The following is a 23,319-nucleotide window of genomic DNA, read 5'->3' on the forward strand; positions in this document are numbered from 1 at the left end:
ACAGCTAGCTGTACAGGGCATGGCACTGACACGCAGACCAAGTTTTTATACTGCCCAGATGTTTGCTCTTTGTGCTTACTCCCCAAATCCAGGCTTAGATGGGTGAGAAGACGCCAATCTATGCACAGGGTGGTCATCTTCAGACTACACACACCTAATTTCCAGTGTTGGAAAGATCTAAGGCTAGAGGAAGGAAGGGGTTCTCCAAGTTCAGGGCCCGCTAATGGCTTTAGTCCCTGAAGCATTGGTTCCCACCCTTCCTAATGTCATGACCCTTTAATACAATTCCTCATGTTATGATAACCTCCAACCATAAAATTATTTCATTGCTACTTCATAACTGTCATTTTGCTACTGTTATGAAACATAATATAAATATTTGATATGCAGGATATCTGCTATTCAATCCCCGTGAAAGGATCATTTAACTCCCACAGGATTCTCAACCTATAGGTTGAGAAACACTGCCCTGAAATCTATCAACAGGTGGTAAGCAGAGCTAAGTTCAGGGCTGAGCCCCTCAGATTCAGTCAGTCACAGAGCCCTCATGCTCTGGTGCTTGGCTCATTTAGACGTCCTTCTGGGCGTGGTGAGAAGAAGGACTTACAATCAGTGTTCCCAACAAGCTTCAGCTTCTCCACCCACTGAAGATGTCCTCCCACCTCTGCAGAAAAGGAAAGGGACCAGTAATGGGGCGTCCCGCTGCCACATAGCTGCCGCACAGCATGAAGGGCTCCTCCAGAACTGCATAAGACAAGTTTAATTGCCAACCAGGGTCACAGTCATTGCATTATCCCACATTTTTGAGCAAGGAAGAGAAGGTGAGTTATTAAACATATACAGTCTACATTCCAGAGAAAGGAAAAAGAAAAACCCACTTCATAACTGCAGATACCACTATAACATCACAAACTTTGGAGGCGGAGGGAAGGGGGAATCCCCAGAAAGCTGGAACAAGGAAGATCAAAAATTAAACCAACTTGAGAAAAGCAGGAGAGGGGATTTACAGAAATGGAATGGAACTTCCAACCCCCAAAGACCTGTTAGGTGAATGGGAATATAGAAAGTGCTCCCCTCCCCAGGAAGTAGAGATGATACCAAGATGTTACTGCCCCCTGCTGGACATCTCTGGAGCAGCACCAAGGCAACATCCAAGGCTGCTTCACCCTGCTCAGCCTCAGGTTGGTCCCAGGAGGCTGAGAAAAACAAGATGCTAGGGGAGTGGGTGGAAGAGTGGAAGGAAACCTGCAATATACGAAACCTATTTGGAACTAGCATCTAAGAAGGGAAGGTCAGAAAGCATGGCAGAGAAAGAAAGTCCTCACCAATCACAAAGATAGAGAAAATCAAACAGAAGACAAAAACAAGGAAAAGAAAACCAGACAGGCAACGACAGTGAATGAACTGAGAAGGCAAAGCAGAGTTCATAGAGTGGCAACAGAGGTGGGAAAAACCAAGAAACAGGAAAAAAAAAAGTGTGGAGGGTTGTGTCCGGAGTGAGAGTAATCCATTTTAAAATGAAACAGAACTCCCGGCACCCCCCCACCCCATGTACACATCAAACACACACACACACACACACACACACACTCTCTCTCTCTCTCTCTCTCTCTCTCTCTCTCTCTCTCTCTCTCTCTCTCTCACAACACAACCACGTGGCATCTGGGGTTTAGTAACAGCACTAGTGCACTGAGGGACACCCCTGGAACCTCTGGGGGTGGGGTAGGCTGGGGAACTGACTTGCCTGCTGTACACAAAGCTGGCAGGAAGCCTGGCCAGAGTGGAGCTCAGAACAGCCCTGGGAAGGGGTCCCTCAGCCATGCTGGAGAGGGCCCAGGGTCCTGACCTTGGCAGAGAGGTTATGGCTGATGGTTGGGAGCTCAGGGCGCAGCCAGCACACACAGGAGCTCACAGAGCAGCCACAGCTTCACTGCAATGACTATATCAGGATCCAGGTCAGAGCCTCAGGAACAAGCACCCCCTGCAAACCCCCAGCAGCACCTGAACAACCTGTGCAGGATGGAGGCAGGGCCCTGAAGATCACTGTCCCAGTACCAGCCACACACCCTCTAGACCTATTCAGGAAAGTGTTTGAGAGCTGAGAAAAGCTGCCAGGAGAGGGCATCAGGGACAGTCTGAGCCCCGCCAACAGCAGAAAATCATCTTTTAGCTGGTCCTGCATGAGAAAGAGACTAGAGCATAGGGGTTGACACTGAGGTCTGCTATGTCACCCCCACTCCGTGGCTTCTCGTCACCTCACCTGGTCAGTCCTCAGCAGCCCAGCAGACTACTAGGTGAGAAAACCTGACAAAGAACAGATGGAGCCACCCAGTCCCCAGGGTCAGAAGACTGAGGAAGGTACAGCACAGCAGAAGCAGGACTGCTCCATGCCTTACCTTCTCCTAGTAACAAGAACAAGATGGAAAACAGATCAAACTCCACCCTTTGGCGTGCAGGGCCCACTAACCCTATCCCTCTGAGCTCCTGGGGAGTAGATCTTATAATGGTGGAGGAAGACCAATACAACACTCTGGACTGATGAAAGTGAGTGGGTTACTCTCTCCTCCCTACCAAAGAGGCAGCGTAGAATGGCATCTAATCCTTAGGAACAGTCATCTAGAGATAAATACCATTTCTTGCGATCATAAGGGTGGAGAAGAAATATAAGGAAGACGGCTGGAGTCCACCATCTGTCCTAACATCCAGGACCACCACCTGTGGAGAGGGAAGCAATGGGACCCACCCACATTTCCTCCTTTATCTTACCACACAGAAGGGGCAGATGACAGGCGCCATTGGGCAGTATCCATCCTGGCTGCAAGCCCTGAGCTGCACTCCACTCCCCACCCCACCCCACCCCCGTCCCCACATATATATATCTCTCTATACACGTATATACAGGCGCACACATGCACGCACACACAGAGAGGCCCGTGCAATTTCCATGTAGAATAGGAGAGGGTGTAGGAGGAAAGGAAGACAGGGAGGAGAGTGGCCAGGGAGACAGGGAAGGGACTCAGATGCCAAGGGCACAGCAACCAGTGCCAAACAGCAAACAGAGAGAACACCCCCACTCTTCCTCCTGAAACCCAACAGGGAGACCACCCCATGAAACCATAACAGCCTCATTTGTTTTAAATCCAGTAAATTGGAATGACTCATCATCAGGACAGCGGTTGGGGACTGATCGTGTCAGAGGACAGGGAAGGAGGAAGGGAGGCACAGGAGGCAAGGCTCTTTCTGGGCATGTAGACATGACACCCAGGACCTCGACCACACTTTCAAGAGGAAGGATAGGGTAAACTGGGGTAGGGAGACAACAGGTATGTGTCAGGAGTGGGTGGGGTAGTCAGATAGGGCTGCCTGGCTCTCACTTCTTGTTTTTGAGCTGATTGGCCAGCCAGTCCAAGCCTTCATACAGCCCGTCCCCGCTGGTAGCACAGGTGGCCTGAATGTACCAATTGCGGTGACGCAGAGAATGCAGCCCCAGCTTGTCTGTGATTTCGGCAGCGTTCATAGCATTCGGCAAATCCTGCAGTACAAGGGAGACACACAGATACTTCAGGGTCTTCCACAGCCTTCTAGAGCACCCATTTACCAAAAGGCACACACACGGCCACCTTCTCCTTCATCTCAGGATCTGAAGGGACTACTCTAGGCCTAGCAAAGTAGACAGCTATTCCATGAGGAGTGGCAGGGTTATGTATGTGTGAATCAGACAGCCAAAGAATCAAGTCTGACAGGGGCAAGGCCAGTTCTGCTATAGTGCACCACAGGGAAGATAAAAACTCTGAAGAGACATATCTACTACGTTAACCGAGGACTAAAACGCTGCTAAATACAACTGGGCTTGGGAACAAGGAAAGGGACATGAAGACGCCAACTGCTTGTACTTCCCCCACTACCACATTTACAATAGTAGTCACGGACCTTCCCACACAATGACCCCCAAGGCTCCACGGTACCTATGGTCAGGTTGCTCTCTCCCAAATGAGGAAAAGGGAGACACCTCACCTGTTTGTTTGCAAACACGAGCAGCACAGCATCCCGGAGCTCGTCCTCTGCCAGCATCCTCATCAGCTCCTCTCGGGCCTCATTTACTCGTTCCCGGTCATTGCTGTCAACCACAAATATCAAGCCTAGAGAGGCAGAGAGAGGATGGGACATACAGAGATAACAGATGTCTCCTCCCCCATCACCACACCCTCCAACCACATGCTCCCTTTTCTCCACTTCCAGGAGCTGCATCAGGGCAAGGACTGGCTACCCATAACTGAGGAAGACAGTCATGCTCTGCACAAACCCAGCAAAGTAATGCCAATCCCAGGAAGTTTATCTGCCATACCTTGGGTGTTCTGGAAGTAGTGTCTCCAGAGGGGTCGAATCTTGTCCTGGCCACCTACGTCCCATACTGTGAAGCTGATATTCTTATATTCCACTGTTTCCACATTAAACCCTTTGGGGGGAAAAATGTCAATGGCCACTGGCCTCAAACACCAGACCTACAAATAGTGACCCAGTGAGTTTACTTCCATTTCTCTCTTCTCAGCTTTGGACATGATACCAACGACAGAAAGCTTAAGGGATTCTAGGATTGGTAATCCTTGACCTGGATAGCCTAAAAGAAAATCTAAAAGAGCTGGAAAATGGGTCAGTGGTTAACAGCACTTGTTTTTGCAGAAGACTAGGGTTCAATTCCTAGCATCCACATAGCTCACAACCATCCATAACTCCAGTTCCAGGGGATCTGACACCCTCTTCTATCTTCCACAGACACTAGGCAAGCATACATATGGTGCTCATACACACATACAGGCAAAACACAAACACACATTCTCTCTCTGTATCTGTCTCTCTCACACACACAGAACGAAAACCTAAGAAATCAAAAACAATGAAGTCTGATCAGTAGGCTCACAGCTGCCTAGGTAATGGGTAGTGTGAACCAAGCCTCTCTCCATTCATTCAGATTCTGGTTCTCCATTCCATGAAGAGACAACTCTATTCTGTCCCTCGGTCACTAAAATGCATCTAAGCTAAGCTGTGTGGGGCTGAGAGGCAGAGTAAAGAATAAGACATGAGTACAGAGCTGGAGGCCCCAAGCCTCAGGATGACGACCCAAAGCCCCATGTTTGTAGCAAATGTTCTGCCCTGAGCAGGCAGGTCTTAACCAAGATCACCACTGAAGATCTAAACCAAAGCAATTCCAGGCCTCTGGCAGGAACATCAAAGCCCTTCACCTGCTTTCCAAACAACACAGAGAACAAACCAACTCTAATGCCTGAGGGCAACTGCTGAGTGCCAGGCTGCGGAAGTTCCCGCACCAGGAGGGCCAGGGCAGGTGGGCAAACGGCAGCTCCAGCACCTGCTGGTAAGTTAAGCAGACACTGTCTCTGAAGCCCACGAAATGTGTGGACTTGCCTGGGAAGAAGGGGCCAGGTGGGAGCCAGCTTGCCTTACCAATGGTGGGGATGGTGGTGACAATCTCCCCCAGCTTCAGCTTGTACAGGATGGTGGTCTTCCCTGCAGCGTCCAGGCCCACCATCAGGATGCGCATCTCCTTCTTCCCAATTAGGCTCTTCAGAAGGTTTCCAAAGATATTGCCCATGATTCCAGTGGCTGCCTTCTGAGGTCAATGGGGCCTAGGTAGGGGCAGTGGTAGTCTGGTTTTAGCCTGGTCCCTGGTATGGAAAGCTTGATCCTAGACAAAGGAAACACAAAGTCCTTACCATCATTTGCTTGTAAGAACTTCAGATTCATAGAAATTGCCAAAGTCATAGCTGGAGTTCATTCACTCCTGGCTGAGCACCAGGAGGGACTATGAATACTGAGGCCCACTCACACACACAGGACTGAAATTCTGAGAGCACAGGCAGAGAAGGAGACATGTAGGACCCTTGCTATGCCAGTGTGACCTACTGCAGCAACTCTAGGGAGGCTGATTATTTCATCTTTGCAGACTTGCACCTAAAAATTGACAAGGTTCTACCTGGTGATTTCTGAAGTCACCTCAGTTCTGATGTTGTTACACCCAAAGCACTGTGAGCCTGTCCGTGCCTCACCCTCCGCCAACCTTACCGAGACTTCTGAGAAGAGAGTGGAATGAGGAGTGGCTCTCTGTGACTGCTGAAAAGGCTCAGGCTTGCCAGGTTCCCAAGGTTCAGGCTCTGCTCTAGTCAAGAGCTGGTTCCTTCCCTGCCTCTAACTCTGTAATTCGACTTTCCTTCTGCACCAATGTAAATGAGGAAGAAAAACAGCAGGCATGAACCCTGAAAGAAGCTGAGCTTTGGCACTCTCTTATATTTTTGGTTGTGAACCTAGCCTTTAATGGCTATGCCATCTCTGCAGCCTGAGCTTCGCCACTCTCAACTACTGCAACTTGTGCCCTGTCGATACAACTGCATACTGCACTGGGGGGAGGGGCTTTGCTCTCTGCGGCCCACCCAGGGAGAGCTGTTCCTCAAGGTCACCTGCAATGAGGTGACCTCTACCTCACCCCTGCATCTTCCCTGTCCCCTTCATCCTGTTTTCCACAAAACAGCCGGGGCAATTTTAGAGGCCAAATCAGGTCATGTGGTTCCTCTGTTCAAAACCTTTGGTTGTTTCAAGTTCCCTTTTAGTAAACCCAAAAGCCCTTGCAGTTTTGGGTTCCTAAAACCTACAACAATGCTTGGTGCCATTCAACAGTTAAATTAACTCCTAAGGTCTCTATTAATCCACCTCCAGCTCCAACAACCCAAATGCTCACCATGACATTATTGGTATACAGCAGACACCTAACATACACCTGCTAGGTGGACAAGGAGAGTGGGAAGAACCACTGCCAAGATGTAAGACACCAGCATGCCCATTCCAGCCGGTGCCACCGACAGAGCTCATGTACGGATGCATTCCTTCTTTCCCAGTCACAGGACAGCCACAGAACTGTGCATCTGAGACACTTGTGCTAGCTCACACCCATGATCTCCTCAATCAGGAAGTGGGGTCAGAAGAATCTTAAGTTCCAAACCAGTTCCACAACAAGACCATCTCTCAAACCAACCCTCATCCAAACAAACAAAAAACTTTTTAAAAATGTTCTATTATTTTTGTATTTATTTATTTTACCTTAGGTATGAGTGTTTTACTTGCATATATGTCTGCAACATATGTGTCCTTGAGCCCACAGCAGGCATCAGATTCCACTGGAGTTATGAACGGTTGTGAAGGGGGCTAGACTGATGGCTTAATGGTTAAGAGCACTGGCTGATCTTCCAGAGAACCTACGTTCAATTCTCAAGAACCACATGATGGCTCACAACCATCTATAATGGGATCCAATGCCTCTTCTAGCATGTGGACATACATACAGACATATGTAAAATATGTAAATAAATAAATCTGTTAAAAAAAAAAAAAAGAAAAAGCTCACCAGTTGTAAGCTGCTATATGGGTGCTGAGAAGTGAACCCAGGTTGTCTACAAGAGCAAGTACTCTTGACTATTGCGTCATTCTTTAGCCACCTTAAAATGTTTACACTAGGGCCTCAGGTGCCCAGGATGAACTTGATTACAGGTGTGGCCCACCACTTAAAAATGCAACACTCAAACAATTTGAAGTGAACCACCCTGCCAGCCAGTTCTCTGTGCTTCAGGAGGCACGTGTCAGAGGCAGCTTATTCAGCAATCACCATATGCCAGCTGCTGGCACTCTAGCAGCACACACACACAAACCTAGAAGAACAGGTTAAGACAGAGTGCATCTAAGCCCAGGAATGTAAAGGGTGGATGGCAAAGAATCCAATTTACAAGGTAAAGCATCAAAGTCTGGTCAGAGTTTAGTCACTTTTTTCAAAAACATCTTCAGGCTTATTTTTGTTCTGTTTTGTTTTGTTTTCCCTACTCATCTGTAGCAAATTCCAGCCCAGCGGATAGATGTCAGATCAGCAGCCCCTGCAGACTGAATACAAGGTTGTCCAAAAATAAAAAGAAACAATGAGTGCAATAGAGCCTTTCATCTTCAGACAGCTCCAGACACCCACTAATGAGCCAGGTGTGGCTCTCCCAAGAGGTTTCCCAGATAAGCCCTGCCTCTGACCCATGAAGTTCATACCCCAGAGACAGGGCTTGGCTCAACTTTAGGGTTCACCTCAGCCATGTTGCCTACTAGCCATCCTTGCCACCCTTCCTGCCCCAATTATCCAGTCAGGTCTAGGACTCTTGTGCATTCCTAGGGGAAGGCAGGAAGGAGCAGGGGTGACAGGAACACTTGTCCAGCTGCTAAGATCAGGTCATGGCAACCGTGGCAACCTCAGGCACATGGACTTCTGGTACCATGACCTCCACAGAAAACCTGCAAGTCTGGGGATCAAGCAAAGAGGTGGTATTTGTTGAAGGTCTGTTATTAGGCTCTGGCTGAAGTCTTAAACTTACATCATGCATTTCCCACTGCCCTTCATGACCAGACTAGCACCAATTACATGACAGTGAGAATAACAGCTGGAAGAGAAAACTGGCAGCTAATACCTGGTTCAGAGCCTCTAATAACCCTTTGCTCCCATTCTCTGCTCAACTGTCATACTGAAGTTACGACTCAGAGCTGACCGAAACTGAGCAATGGAGACTCTGACTCTTAGCGGTGGATCACTCGGCTCTAGTGTCGATGAAGAATGCAGCTAGCTGTAATTAATGCAGCATGTATTACCTTGTGAAGTTTGCTTTCTTATAAATTAGCACATACTCGCCTTCCCAATTAAAATGTAATCCCTACTGCAAGATCTATATCCTTTACTTAATAGGGCCTGCCTTCACTCCCATGACTAGCTAGATGACTGAGATAGCCCTGTATCCTTTCTTCTGTCCATAAGACTGGTACCTATGTACTACTGCTAGTTGATCAAATGTACTGTCAAACTGGGCACGGTGGTACATACCTGTGGTCCCAACACTTAAGACTCAGAGGCAAGAGGATCAGAAGTTCAAGGCCACCCATAGCTACCAGTCAAGTTTGATGCCATTCTGGGCTATAGGGGTTCTTGGGGAGGGAATAGTCAAGAATGAACCTCCTACCAAATCAACATCCACTACATTTCCATGCTCAGTGCCTATTGTCATTGTCACTATATACCCAGAATAAAGACTGGAAGGAACACTAATGGCAATAAATCCAGGGTGATGGACAAGCCACAAGAGACATGATGCTGCCTGCTAACCACCTTCTCCCAAAGCTAGCCCATGCCTCTTTCAAAGGTCCTGGAAGACAGGAAGACAAGGTACCCAGAAGGGAAAGGAGAAAAGCTGATGATGGCAAGGGTAGAAATAACCTAGAGGAAATTGGGGTACCAAACAGACCGGGCATAGAAAGCTGGAGGTGCTGCAGATGCCAATGGAAATGTGTGCATTTAAAAAAAAAAAAAAAAAGTTAGCAAGCAGTGGTGGTACACATCTTTAATCCCAGCACTTGGAGGCAGAGGCAGGTGATCTCTGAGTTCAAGGCCAGCTTGGTCTACAAAGCAAGTTCCAAGACTGCCTGAGCTGTTACACAGAGAAACCCACAGAAAAAATTTAAGTTAAAAAAATTATATATATATATATATATATATATATATATATATGGGGGACTGGAGAGATGACACAGTGGTTAAGAGCACTGACTGATCTTCCAGAGGACCTGCACCCACGTGGCAGCTCACAACTGTCTGTAACTCTTGTTCCAGGAGATCCAATACCCTCATAAAGATATTCATGCAGGCAAAACACCAATGTACATAAAACAAATAATTTGGAAATTTTTAATTTAAAAATTACATACGTATATATGTATATTTTTAGATTTTCTGTGGTTTTAGTTTTTTTTAGAGTTTGTAGAGTTTGCCTGCATGTGTGCATGTACACCATGTGCATGCCTAGTGCCCAAGGAAGCCAGAAGAGGCATCAGGTCCCCTGGAACTGGCATTACTGATGGTTGTAAGTCACCACGTGGGCGATGAGAATCAAACCCTGGTCCTCTATAAGAGCAACTTTTAACTACCACTTCTCCAGCCTGTGTGCACATTTTTATTTCTAGTGCAGGCAGATCTCTGTGAGTTTGAGGCCAGCCTGGTCTACCCACCGGGTGAGTTTCAGGGCTACCTAGATAAACCCTGTTTTGAAAATAAATAAATAATTAAATAAATAAATAAATAAATAAATAAAGGGAGGGAACCTAGAGCAAAACTGGTGACATTTCCCCCCCCATTAATATGCAAATGAGGGTCTAATTAAGTATCTGATAGCTACTAAGCACTTTCCTGAGCAGCCAGGGTTTATGACTCCCTTTTAGCATAACTGGAAGCTTTACTAAGCATTCCCAAGGAGAGGCTAGCTAGCTTCTTTGACTTTTTCCATCCCTCTCTGCTATGTACCAGGAAATAGTATGTGTCCCTGTCACTGGGTTAGTGGCACCTTTTAGCAGTGTGCCAAATCAAATCCCTGGCTATAAAAGCAATGATCTCCTCTTTGGTTGGAAACCTTAGCCTTTTTAAGGGCTGAGCCACCTCTCTAACTCTATACAACTCACTGCACCAGAATGCACTCCTAGAAAAAAACTGCAGGTAAGCTGGCCATGTATCTCAGGTTCCTAGCATATATGAAACCTGAGTTTGGTCCCTAGTACTTCATAAAACCAATCACGGTAGAGCATGCCTGTAATTCCAATAGTCCTGGGAGGTGGATGGACTGGGTTAGAGGCTAGCCTGGGGAAGGAGAACCTGTCTCAAGAGAAGGAGAAAGGAGGGAAAGAGGTGGAAGAGGAGGGCAAGAAGAAGGGAGGAGAGAAAAAGACCAGGAGAGACAAAGCCTGGACTGTCCCTATATTCCCAAGTTACTTCCTTTCACCACAGATGGTAGGTACCATATGTGGGATAGGGCAAAACAGTCAGGGTTCATCGACTGCTGGAAACCAGGGTACCAGTTAAAACAGAAAAATACGAGACTCAAGGTGAATAATGGACAGTAGTATTATCTCTTAACAGAGTATCTTAATATCCTTTTTACATTCAGAAGTTTTTGTTAATTGGGGGTAAAAATAACAAGAGCTACAAAACTGTGCTCCAGTAAGAAGTGGAGAGCTGCAGTTCAATCAAGCACACTGACATCCTCACCTGAGCGCCACATCCGCTCCCACTCCTCTAGTCCCAGGAAAGGCAGCACTTGCTGTGACTGGCTACTCAGCTATAGCAAGAGCTATGTATTCTGCAGAAAACATGCCTGTCTCAACCTTAAGGGCATTCTGATGGTCACAGCCCAGTTGGCCAAATAAACTCCTCCCATCTGATTCCAATGTTGGAACCAAGAATGGATCCTATCAGAGGGGGCAGGCTTTGAATCTGGCACCACCCTCTTTTTCGGGGACCAGAGGAAGGCAGAAGAACCTTTCAAACTCTCTGCTTCCAGGCAAGATAAAATAAGAACAACTGTGTTCCCAGGTAATTTTCAAACTGAAGTATCACTAATAGAAATGCTATTTGAAACACTGGTAACCAAAAGACCAACAGTTCAGGGCACGGTTAGTCTGCATTTGTTTCCAAGATAGTTGGCTGATGAAGCGGTAATATATTTTTAGGTATTTTGTTTTTGTTTTGAGACAGGGTCTCTCTATATAGACCTGTTTGGCCTTGAACTCACATAGATCCTCCTGCCTCTGCCTCCCAAGTACTGGGGTTAAAAGTATGTACCACCAAGCCTGAAGACATCTGTAAATTTTTTTGTCTCAAGAACACTTAAGTCAGAACAAAAGAACTGACTGGTATCTGATTAGTAACATCTAAGATTTTCAAAGCCAAGAAATCACTTCTTTTGTCTGTTATCAGTGTTATCAAAAAGTACGGAAGAGGAAGGATGAGGAGACTAGGAATGAACTCCATTGTAGAGTGCTTGCCTACCATGCAGAAAGGGCTGGTTCAATCCCAGGACTTCAATCAGAGGGTGCAATGACACACAACTATAGTCCCAGCACTCTAAAGATGGAGACAGAAATACCAGAAGTTCAAACTCATCCTTGGCTCTGTGTGGCTTTGTAGACCAGGCTGGCCTCGAACTCACAGAGATCCGCCTGCCTCTGCCTCCAGAACACTGGGATTAAAGACGTGCACCACCACCGGCTAAAATCAAGTTCTTAACCAGGGACTGGAAGTAGTTAGGGTTCCCAACACCCATGCAGCAGCTCACAACTCTCCTAACTTCAGTACCAGGGGAGCCTACGCCCTCTATTGGCTTCCATAGGCACTGCACACACATGGTACACTTATAAAGATGCAGGCAAAATGTGCCTATACATAAAAAAAAAAATAGTAAAAAAAAATTTAAGTTCTTGTTAACAAAAGATAGCAACAGAAGACAACATAGATTTGAATTCACTGGGCACTGATGTTACATACTTTTAATCCTAGCACTTGAGAGGCAGAAGCAGGAGGACCTTTGTCAGTTCAAAGCCAACCTGTTCTACATAGCAAGTTCTAAGACAGCCAAGACCACATAGAGAGATCTTGTCTCAAAAAACAAAGAAGAAAGAGTAGAAAAGCCAAAGATGACTTATGAATGACTTGATGGTGGCAATTCTTCAGGCAGGAAAAAAAAAAAAGAGGGATAGATCTAGTGAGGATGAAGATGTTTGCTTTAAAATTTAATAGATTCCTTAAAAATTTTTAGTTTAACCTAATCCTAGATTCCTTAAAAATTTTTAATTAACCTAATCCTATTTCTATAGGTGTCGGTATGTGCATGTGAGTGAAGGCATGGTGGCCAGAAGAGGACATTAGATCCCCTAGATTTGGTGTTACAAGATGTTGTAAGTCATCTGACATGAGTGCTAGGAATTTTGGGTCTTCTGCAAGAGCAGTCTGCGCTCTTAACCATTGAGCCATCTTTCCAGCCCTTTAAACACTAAATTTTGATGGGCAAAAGTATGAAGTCCAATAACCAGGGGTAACCTGGGAACTTGGAAACTACCTATGCAAAAAACCACTGAAGCTTAAAGGAACCAAGATGGCCACCTCTTCCCCTTTCTTCTAGTCAAACTCCCACTTCTTTGTTTAAAACTGGGGAGACAGCTGGAGAGATGGCTCAGCGGTTAAGAAGAGCACTGGCTGCTCTTCCAGAGGTCCTGAGTTCAATTCCCAGCAACCACATGGTGGCTCACAGCCATCCCTTTGAGATCTGGTGCCCTCTTCTGGTGTGCAGATATACATGGAAGCAGAATGTTGTATACATAATAAATAAAACCTTAAAAAAAATAAAGGAAAAATAAATAAATAAAACTGGGGAGACACAATACGAAATGTATTTCAGTAAAGATGGCTCTTCCTCAGCCCTAGGGAACAGAAAATGACCTGGGTAACATGTGGAGAAGTTCCCTGGGAGCATCTAAGAATGTTTTCTTCAATGCTTTTTTTTTTTTTTTTTTTTTAAATAAAGAGTAGGAGTGCTCTCTTGTCCAGCCTTCAGTTGATATAGTAAGTAGAGATGTTAAACTAGGGGTGGCAGCTCACACTGTAACTCCAGAACTCCAGAGGCTGGGGCAGGACAACTGTCAAGAGTTTAAGGAATAGCCTGAACTACAGACTCTGTCTCAGAGAGAAAACAACAACAAAATCAGTAAGTGTTAGGGAATGGTTCAGTCACTGAAGCACTTGTCTTGAAAGCACAAGGACTCAGGTAGAGCCCCAGAATCCACATAAAACAGCCAGCAAGGGCGGTACACACTCATAATCCCAAGGCAGGACTCATAATCCCAAGACAGGAAGGCAGAGACCATGAAGACCTTGACTCAACTGTCCAGCCAGTCAAGCCTAACTGGTGAGCTCTAGGCCAAGAGACTCTGTTCCCTGTTTCAAAAGAGACACAGTCATTCCTAAGGATACTCAAGTTTTACTTCAGCCTGCGCACTTGCTTGTGTGGGCAGGCACCCCCCGCCACACACACACACACACAGTGTGCATACACCACACTCCCGTGCAGAAAGGAATGGGGTAGGGCCAGATACATGTCCCAGCAGGTCAACATACTTGCCAACCTGAATTTGAACACCGGGATCCTCGAGGTTATCCTGACATTGACATGAGTACCATCCTATGATAGTTGCCTTCCCCCACATACACAAATGAATGTTAATTTGAGGGGAAGCTTTTGAGACAGGGTTTCTCCTGTCCTGGAACTTGATCTGTAGACCAGACTGGCCTAAAGGCATGAGCCACCTGGTCCACCAGGCCTAAGGGACAATTTAACAAGTGGTTCTTTTCTTCCACCACATGGGTCCCAGGGCTCACTTGGGTTGTCAAGCCTGGTGGCAAGCACCTTTACCTGCTGAGCTGTCTCACTTTTGTGCTGGTTAGTCAGCTGACACAAGCTATCATCATCTTTGAGGAGGTAAGCTCAACTAAGGAAATGCCTCCATCAGACTGGCCTGTGGACAACTCTGTGGGACACTGTGTAGACTGATGACTGATGTGAGAGATCCCAGCCCACTGTAGGCAGTGCCACCTCAGGGAAGGTGGTCCTGGGTCATACAAACAGGCTGAGCAAGCCATGGGAGCAAGCTAGTAAGCAGCTCCCCTCATGACCTCTGTATATCTCCTGCCTCCAGGTTCCTGCCTTGAATTCCCTTCATGATAAACTACAAGTGGTAAGATGAAATACACCCTTCTTTCCAGTTGCTTTTTGTCATGGCTTTTATTACAGCCACATAAAGGAAGACAGCATTCTACTTTCTGTATTTATAACTTTAATACTCTACCTCATGGAGAGTAGTAGCTGCCTTTTGTTGTTTTTGGTTTTTGTTTTTTCCAGACAGGGTTTCTCTGTATTGCTTTGGAGCCTGTCCCGGAATTCACTCTGTAGACCAGGCTGGCCTCGGACTCAGAGATCTGCCTGCCTCTGTCTCCAGAGTGCTGGGACTAAAGGTGTGCACCACCAACATCTGGCTAGTAGCTGCCTTTTTTATATCTGGCTTTTTTTTTTTTTTTTTTTTTTGGTTTTTCGAGACAGGGTTTCTTGTGGCTTTGGAGGCTGTCCTGGAACTAGCTCTTATAGACCAGGCTGGTCTCGAACTCACAGAGATCCGCCTGCCTCTGCCTCCTGAGTGCTGGGATTAAAGGCGTGCACCACCAACGCCCGGCTATATCTGGCTTATTTTATTCATATTTCTTACTACTTTAATAAGTAGTAAGACATATGAGATCCTTTCTCAAAAAAAAAAAATTCAGTTGGGTGTGGTGGCACCACCATGAGTTTGAATTTAAACATATAGCCTAAAAACAAAAGAGACAGACAGGAGAGGGAGGGAGGGAGGGGGGAAATCTTTATTAGACCTCAACTGTTCCATAAAAAAAAAAAAAAGGCAGAAACGGCTGCCAGGAAGAATAACAAGAGACATCACTGGATAAACCAATTGATGAGACTGATATCAGGGCACAATGAGGAAGATTGTTACCAACAGGGGGTGGGGCTGGAGTGTCCTTTAGTGGGAGATCACTTGCTTTCCCATACCTGAGGTGCTAAAGAGATAGCTCAGCGTTAAGAATTCTTCTGCTCCAGTAGAGGTCATGAGTGAGTTCCCAGCAACCATATCAATTAGCTCACAACCACTTGCAACACATGCTCCAGGGGGCTTACACCCTCTTCTAGCCTCCTCGGACATATGCATACATGTGCTACACACAGAGAGAGATCCACACACATACACATACACTTTCTAGAAAGGATATATGATGAAATCCTAGGTTTGAGACCCAGCATTAACACACACACGCCCCAAAAAAGGTTAAAGGCTAGTGAAAGGTCAAATTAAATTAAGACCCAGCATTTAACAACCCTCCCCCCAACCCCGCCCCCAGAAAAGGTTAAGGCTAGAGAAAGGTCAAATTAAATTAAGACCTTAGGTAAATAAAAATTATCTATTGTATGAGGTAATCAGTAATGGCCCTGGGGTAGTGGTTGTGGTTGTGTTCAGGCCTGAGTTAGAAACAAGATAAAACAGAGAAGACTCCAGTACAACCAAATCTAAAAGAGGTCACACTAAACAAGAGGTCACACTAACAACCACCTTATCTGATGGAAGCTCATACTTCTGGGCAAGGATCTAGGTTTTTCCAAATTCAACCCTCAAGTGAAAACTCAGTACATAAGCACACACGGTCAAGAACCAAATGTGACCCAGCACTCAGGAGGAAGGTCAGGCAAACCCATCTGGGTTCCAGACCCATGCCCTTGCTAAAAAGGAATGATCTAGTCAGATACTAAAACCAAATGAAATTACCTATTTTCCTCAACATCCTGAGGCATTGTCCTGACCAAAACTTTTCAGCCTATCCTATTCTTTTAGGGTTTTTTTTTTTGGGGGGGGGGGTTTCATTAAACAATTATTTTTTAAAGCTAGTTATGGTGGCACCTGCCTTATTTTATGTGTGTGGTGTTTTGCCTGTATGCGTGTCTGTGCACCATAAGTATGTCTGGTACCTGGCAAGGTACCAGGACAGTTGAGAGTTGCCATGTGGATGCGGGGAACCAAACCTGGATCCTCCAGAAAAGCAGTCAGTGCTTAATGCTAAGCCATTTAACCAGCCTCTTGCTTTATTTCTTACAATCTGAGCAGCTTACAACTCCTCCCAAGTCCAGACATTCTATGACTATTCCTATCTCCAGCCAAAACATTTCACATTCATCATTATAAAAATCACTTGGGTAGTTAGTAGAAAGCCTTAATAAAGACAATCTGGCCCCTGGTACAGGTCAATACAAAGTGCACAGTGAACAAGTCAAACAGAAAACTAGAATCTGGACAAGGCCAGGTATAGCAGCACGTAAGAGAGATACCCAGCAATTCAGAGCACTGGCTGCTCTTCCAGAGGACACAGATCCAATTCCCTGCACCGACATGGTGGTTCACAGTCATGTGTTAACTCCAGTTCCAGGAGATCAGATACCTTCTTCTGGTTTGCTCATGTACTGTAGACATGTGGTGCAGACATGCAGGCAGCCAAACACTGACACACTATAATATATATATTTTTTAAAGAGTCTAAAGAAACAGAAAAATGTGGTTTATTCATGCTTGTCTGTTTCATTTTCCAGAGATAAGGCTTCGAAAAGTGCCTCTGATGCATTACAAGTCAGCTGGAGACACCGGTCACAAAGCCAATGGATGCCTAGGCAGGACTCCAGGTGACTAGAACCTGTAGACCCATCAGCTCAGGTTTCTAGCTGCTGTCCTAGTTATCATTTCCTGTGTATGCCGTAATAGAGAAAAGGCTGGGAATTCCTGCACTGACTATGAACTCTCCTAGCTCTGCAGGGGCTATGCCACAGTCTTTCTGTCCTGGCACAAAGCACTAAGGCTGACCTGGAGCTAGAGACTAACACACTTTCTGCAATGGTCCCACTGAGGATTACAAAACATTTGTAGCACTGAGACAGAAAATAATCCACTTGTGACCCCCCCAGTCTTCCTCCTGAATGTGACAAACTGGAGATGTAGTAGTTTCCCATGTTCTCAGAGCCCTAGTGTTCCTTGGGTGGGACCAAGAGGCTGCCAAGACACCAGGCATGGTGTCTAACTGTCATCATAGCACACAGGAGCCAGTATCAGGCCACTGTGTTCTACATTACAAATTTAGGGCAGTCTGGAATACAGGCAACTCTCAAAAAGGGGGGTGGGCAGAGATGGCTCAGCAGGTAAAAACACTACCAAATCTGAAAACCTGAGTTCAATACTCAGGGTCCACACTATGGAAGGAGAAAAAGGGCAAGTTGTCATCTGACTCACGCACGCACGCACGCACGCACGCACCCACCCACATTTTGCAGAGGACCCAGGTTTGGTTCCCAGCATCCACATGGTAGCTCACAGACATCCATAACTCCAGCTCCAAGGGATATGATATCTTCATCTGACCACAGGTACCAGGCATCACACACACAGTGCACATACAGACATGGAAGCAAAACACTCATATGAATAAAAATAAATGTTCTAACATAACTTTAAAAAAAAAGCTTCCTGGGAAGAGACTACACACAGACAACAGTTCTAGATCTGTCTCCACTCTCGACATTTCCATACCCACCCACTTTTCTCAATAAAACATTTTATATATTAGATTTTAAGGTTTTACTTAGAGTGAAGTCTGAATGTTTCATTTTTTAAAAAAATTACAGGAAGGGAACATAGCTCAGTTGATAAGAGTGCTTGCCTGGCATGCTCAAGGCCAAGGTTTCAGTCACTATCACTGAATAAACTAGGGGAGGTTATGCACACCTGCAATGCCAACACTACAGTGTGGGGGAAAAAGGACCCTCAATTCAAAGACAGCCTTTGCTAGTTTGAGGCTAGCCTAAGCATCATAAGACCCCCGAAAACACACACACACAAAATTTTCAATAGAAAACAAATGCTCTTGCATCCTAAATTCATTTTAAATATAAACATTCACAATTAACACACATAAAGTAATAAAACGGTATGCCAAGGTCTTACCAGCAATGGGAGAGCTAAAAGGCACCTGGAAACCCTGCACACTCAGACCCTTCTTGAGGAATGTGTCGATAATAGGGGGTCCCTTCCAGTCTTAAGCCACTCCCTCCTAGTTTACATGGTGTAACAGATCCTTTCTAAAAATCAATAAGAAAATTATAGCACATTGCCAGGCAGTTGGTGACACATGTCTTTATTCACAGACAAGACAGAGAAACAGAGAGAGAGAGAATATTATAGAACATCCACAAAAGATCACACCTTGGACAATTCTTTCCCAGACAGAATATGAAGCCTTCACTTAAAAGAAAACAAAGTTTGTGCCAGGTGGTGGTGGCACATGCCTTTAATCCCAGACTCAGGAGACAGAGTCAAGCAAATCTCAGTTCAAGGCCAGCCTGGTCTACAGAACAAGTTATAGGATAGCCAGTGCTACAGAAACCCTCTTGAGGGGAAAAAAAAAAGAATGGAGGAGAGGGACTGAAATGGTTTAGTTGTTGAGCACAGGCTGCTCTTCCAGAGGAACCAGGACCAGTTTCCAGCACCGACATCATCTATAACTTCTGTCCAGGGGTCTGACAGCTCTTCTGACCTCCAGCTCATTCCTGCACACACGTGGTACACAGCACACCGGAGCCAAAAAACCAACACACAGAAAATTGTAGAAATGCTCAAAGATTTACTTTTCCCCCCCTGAGGAGTCTGTATATCCCTGGCTGTCCTGGAACTCACCCAGATCCATCTGCCTGTGCTTCCTTAGTGCTGCAAATAAAGGCACCTGGGGAGCGGGGATTAAATGTGCATGCAGGTGGATGCAGGTTAAAGAGGAAGAGACTAAGCCTTGGTCACCTGGAGCTGGAGTTAAGAGAGACTTATAAAAATGCCCAATGTGGGTGCTAGGTAGGAACAATTGCTGAACCATCTCTCTAGCCCTTAAAAGAGTAATTACACTTTCATTTAGTGTACATGTGGGCAGGTGCACACCATATTACACATGTGGAGGTAAAGAACAACTTCTGAACAGTGATTCTCTTTCCAACTTACTCAAACTCAGGCCTTCAGGCGAGGCTTCAAGTAACCTTACCTGCAAGTCAGTGGTTCTCACCCTTCCTAACACTGAGACTCTAATACAGCTCCTCATATTGTGGGGATCCCCCAACTATAAATTATTTTCCTTGCTATGTCAGAACTGTAATTTTGCTACTGCTACGAACTGCAATGTAAATATCTGTTTTCTGATAGTCTTATGAAATCCTAAAAAGTCTCAACTGGAAGGTGGAGAACCACTGTGTTAAGCCTACGCTCCCACTGGTCCCTGAAGCCTTCATTTTGTTTGTTTGGGTTTTTTGTTTTGTTTTAAGGTAAGGTCTCAGTGCCTGAAGAAATGGCTCAGTGGTTAAGAGCACTGGCTGTTCTTCTGGAGGACTCAGGTTCAATTCCCAGCATCCTCATGGCAGCTCCCAACTGTCTGTAACTCCAGTTCCAAAACACCAATGCACATAAAATAAAAATAATTAAAAAATAAAACTGCCTCCCAAGTGCTGGGGTTAAAGGTATGAGCCATCACCACCCGGCAACAAACCTAATTTTAAAGAAGTTTCTTGTTCTCAATAGAGATTGCTCTGTCCTTTAATCCCACTTCCTCTCTTCATAAATACTGAAATGGGAGCAGATAAACGCACACTAAAATATCACCCTTAACACCTGATAAGATAGACAATTGCTTGTCTATCTCTAAATATGTCAGGTTTTTTTATTTTGTTTTGTTGGCGACAGTCTTGCTACATAACCCAGACTGGCCTAAACCTCTATCCTCCTGCTGCATCTCCTAGTGCCGAGATCTCCTCCGTCCCTTTTCCTGAAACTATAGCTAGAAACCTTGCTGATTGCTATACACTCCCATCCCTTTGTTCATCTTACAAAAGAAAGACTCTTGAGTTCAAACCCAGCACGTCTCAAAATAGCCAGTAGGGGTCTGTTGTGGGGACCCACACTGTAACCTCAACACTCAAGAGACAGAGGCAGCAGCTGTAAGTTTGAGGCCATCAAGGGGACTACCCAGAGATATCTTGTCTCAAAGAAAAAAGAAAAGAAGGGAGGGAGGGGAAGAGAGAAAGAAAGGAAGGAAAATTGACTGTGCAAGATGGCAAGACATTGAATGTGATACAAATGGGAGCCTTCCTTTTCCAGCTGCCTCCAAGGTCAATGATTCATTCTGTGCAAAAATGAACGAGTGATTCGAGCCTTTCTTAAAACGGGCTTTAACAATTTATTTAAACAGGACACAAAAGACCACCACCTCTGGCCACCGCCCATCCTGACACTACCCCCAAACAGGCCTAAGACAAAATGGCAGCAAAGACAGTCTCCATCTACCTGACTGGGGACAGATGCAGGTATGCAGAGACTAGATTCTATCCTGTTGCAATGAGTCAAGCAATCAGACTCCGGCAGCAGATCTCCTCCCAATAAAACTTTCATGCCATAGACCAAGGGTGACCCAATCCAGCGTCCGTAGAGATAGGTTTTACATTACCTTTCTCCTCACCCTCATGACCTTACTATTTTCTTCTCATTCCTGACCACATTCTCCTCCATCAGGCCCAGAGACCAGCAGTAACAGAACTCCCAAAACGAACAAGTCTCTCCAAAAGAGAGTCCACCACTTAACTAATCAAGTGGGGCTGCGTTTTAATGGGGGAACTTTACCTCCCCACCTCCCCCTTCCTTCAAAGGACTGGCGTAAGCAAGGGCTTCATTTTCTGTTCCGGGAATCCTGGTACTTCCTAGAGAAAGAAAGCGGATTGGAAGACACAAACTCAGGGCCAGTGACAAGATGCTCCCTCCTCCGATGAGACCGCCCCCGCTACGCCTGGGGGAGGAAGGCCCCACCTCTATCCTCCAAGCTAGCTCAGGTCCCCCTCCCCCTTCTCCAGCCTCCTCTCTCCACCCTCTCCCCACCTGCTGCCCTCTTCCCAACCTGCCCTTCCCAACACCCCAAAGCAGGGCGCAACCTCCATGAAAACGGTGGGCAGCGGTGCCCCACCAGCAGGCCCTGATACCAAACCCCGGCTCCCATGCCTCACGACGGGCGAGGGAGAATATAACCACAGCGAGGCTTTTCTTTGGTCCCCCCACAGCTCAGGCGGGGGAGAGAGGGGGAAAAAAGAAAAGAAAAGAAAAAAAAAAAAAAGGGCAGCATTCCTCATAGCCCTTCAACAGAAGGAAAAGATCCAAACAGCCACACCGCCCCCGCATCACCTCCCACCGGTCAACTCGCCTCCCCCTCAAGCTCGAAAGCTCCACCTCTGCAGCCCAGGTCGCCCCCTCCTCGGGCGAGGCGGAGGACGGAGCCCGCGTGCGCCCCCCCCGCCCCCACCCCGGCTCGGCGTCCTTCAGCTGCGGGGGCAGGAGCGGGGCTGGGGACCACCGCCCCCCGCCCCTCGCCCGGCAGGAGGGGCCTCGGGCTCCTCGGCTCGCAACCCGACCCAGCCAGCCTCTTCTCCCCTGCCCCGGACCCGCCTTCCCTCTCCAGCTCCGAACCTGTTCCTGCGCCCAGCGCCGCGGCTGCCACCGCCACCTCCGCCCCCGCAGGCTCCGCTTGGCTCTCGGGCCGCTGCCTCCCGCTTCCCCGAGCCGACCGTGGCGGCGACGCTGGTCCGCTGGCCCGCTCCCCGGCTCCCCTCCTTCCTTCCCTCCACCTAGCACCGGAAGCCGCGACGGCGACAGGAGATGTGCGGCGAGCCCCCACCCCCAGTCCGGGATACTTCCCACCTCCACGATCGCGCGAGAAGTGCGCGGTAGCGAGCGGCAGTTCTCGCGAGACCCATCACCATGGCAGCGGCTGCAGCAAAAAGCGGTCGGGTGCTGAAGCAGAGCCTGGTGTGGGGGCTGGAAAAGGCTGAGTGTGGAGATGAGGCTGTGGTGTGGGGACCGAGGTGCGGCTCCCAAGCTCCGGGGCCTGGCCTAGAATTGAGGACTGAGACCACATTCGGGCCGCGCTAGAGGCCCGACCTGAACAAGGGAGTGTCTGGGGTTTCTCAGGCTGAGCCAGCGGTGGAGTGTGGATGCGAAAACCTTTGTTGACACCTGCCCCTACTCCGGTCTTTATTTCTAATAAACACGCAGCACCCCACCTGCTGCTGCTGCTGCTCACTGATCCCTAAGGATGGTTTCTCTGAGGTCTGAATCGGGAGATCGTTTCTCATAATGGAAGAGGGGAGAGATTAATGCATTTGAGATACTGGAGGAAACGTCTGGAATCTGGGTCGTCTAGGAAGTTGAAAGACGAAGGGCAGAAATGTTAATTACCCAGAAGCAGGTCTGATGAAGTCTCTTTGGATGAGTAGCCGAGGACAAAGCACCCATGGTCCCTCCTTCCTTCCTTTAGACTCATTTTTCTTTTAAACGTGATGGAGACGCTGCTTGAGACTGGTTAGAAGCTATATTGGAAGCTGCACTAGAGGGGCCCTCACTAGTAAAACTGAACACCGCGTTCTTTTTTTTTTTAATTTTATTTATTTATTTTGTATACTGTGTTCTGTCTGCATATATGCCTGAAGGCAAGAAGAGGGTGCCGGATCTCATTACAGATGGTTGTGAGCCACCATGTGGTTGCTGGGAATTGAACTCAAGACCTCTGGAAGGACAGCCAGCGCTCTTAACCGCTGAGCCATTTCTCCAGCCCCCACCACATTCTTTAAATGCATGTCATATATGGAAAAACAGCTTTTCCCTAGAACCTGACCCAAAATTATTGCTCTTATCTTCTTCTGAGAAATAGGCTGGCCAAGTGGTGGTGGCACACACCTTTGATCACCGCACTCGGGAGGCAGA

General features: G+C 46.9%; 1 protein-coding gene across 2 annotated transcripts; it reads right to left on the reverse strand.

The window, feature by feature from the left end:
* Positions 1-742: 742 nt before the first annotated feature.
* Positions 743-22,217, reverse strand: Arf3 (ADP ribosylation factor 3). 2 transcript variants are annotated; one of them, XM_027396480.2, is made up of 6 exons: positions 22,027-22,217; positions 21,193-21,269; positions 5,461-5,701; positions 4,346-4,456; positions 4,015-4,139; positions 743-3,532 (listed from the first exon to the last, which is right to left on the reverse strand). In XM_027396480.2, the coding sequence occupies exons 3-6, from the start codon at positions 5,606-5,608 to the stop codon at positions 3,371-3,373; spliced, it is 546 nt and encodes a 181-aa protein (XP_027252281.1). In that variant the 5' UTR covers positions 5,609-5,701; positions 21,193-21,269; positions 22,027-22,217; the 3' UTR covers positions 743-3,370. The 2 variants fall into 2 exon arrangements, with proteins under 2 accessions (XP_027252281.1, XP_027252280.1); XM_027396479.2 differs by lacking the exon at positions 21,193-21,269.
* Positions 22,218-23,319: the final 1,102 nt, after the last annotated feature.

Source organism: Cricetulus griseus, chromosome 2, assembly GCF_003668045.3.
Source record: "Cricetulus griseus strain 17A/GY chromosome 2, alternate assembly CriGri-PICRH-1.0, whole genome shotgun sequence".
In the NCBI taxonomy this organism is placed as follows: domain Eukaryota; kingdom Metazoa; phylum Chordata; class Mammalia; order Rodentia; family Cricetidae; genus Cricetulus; species Cricetulus griseus.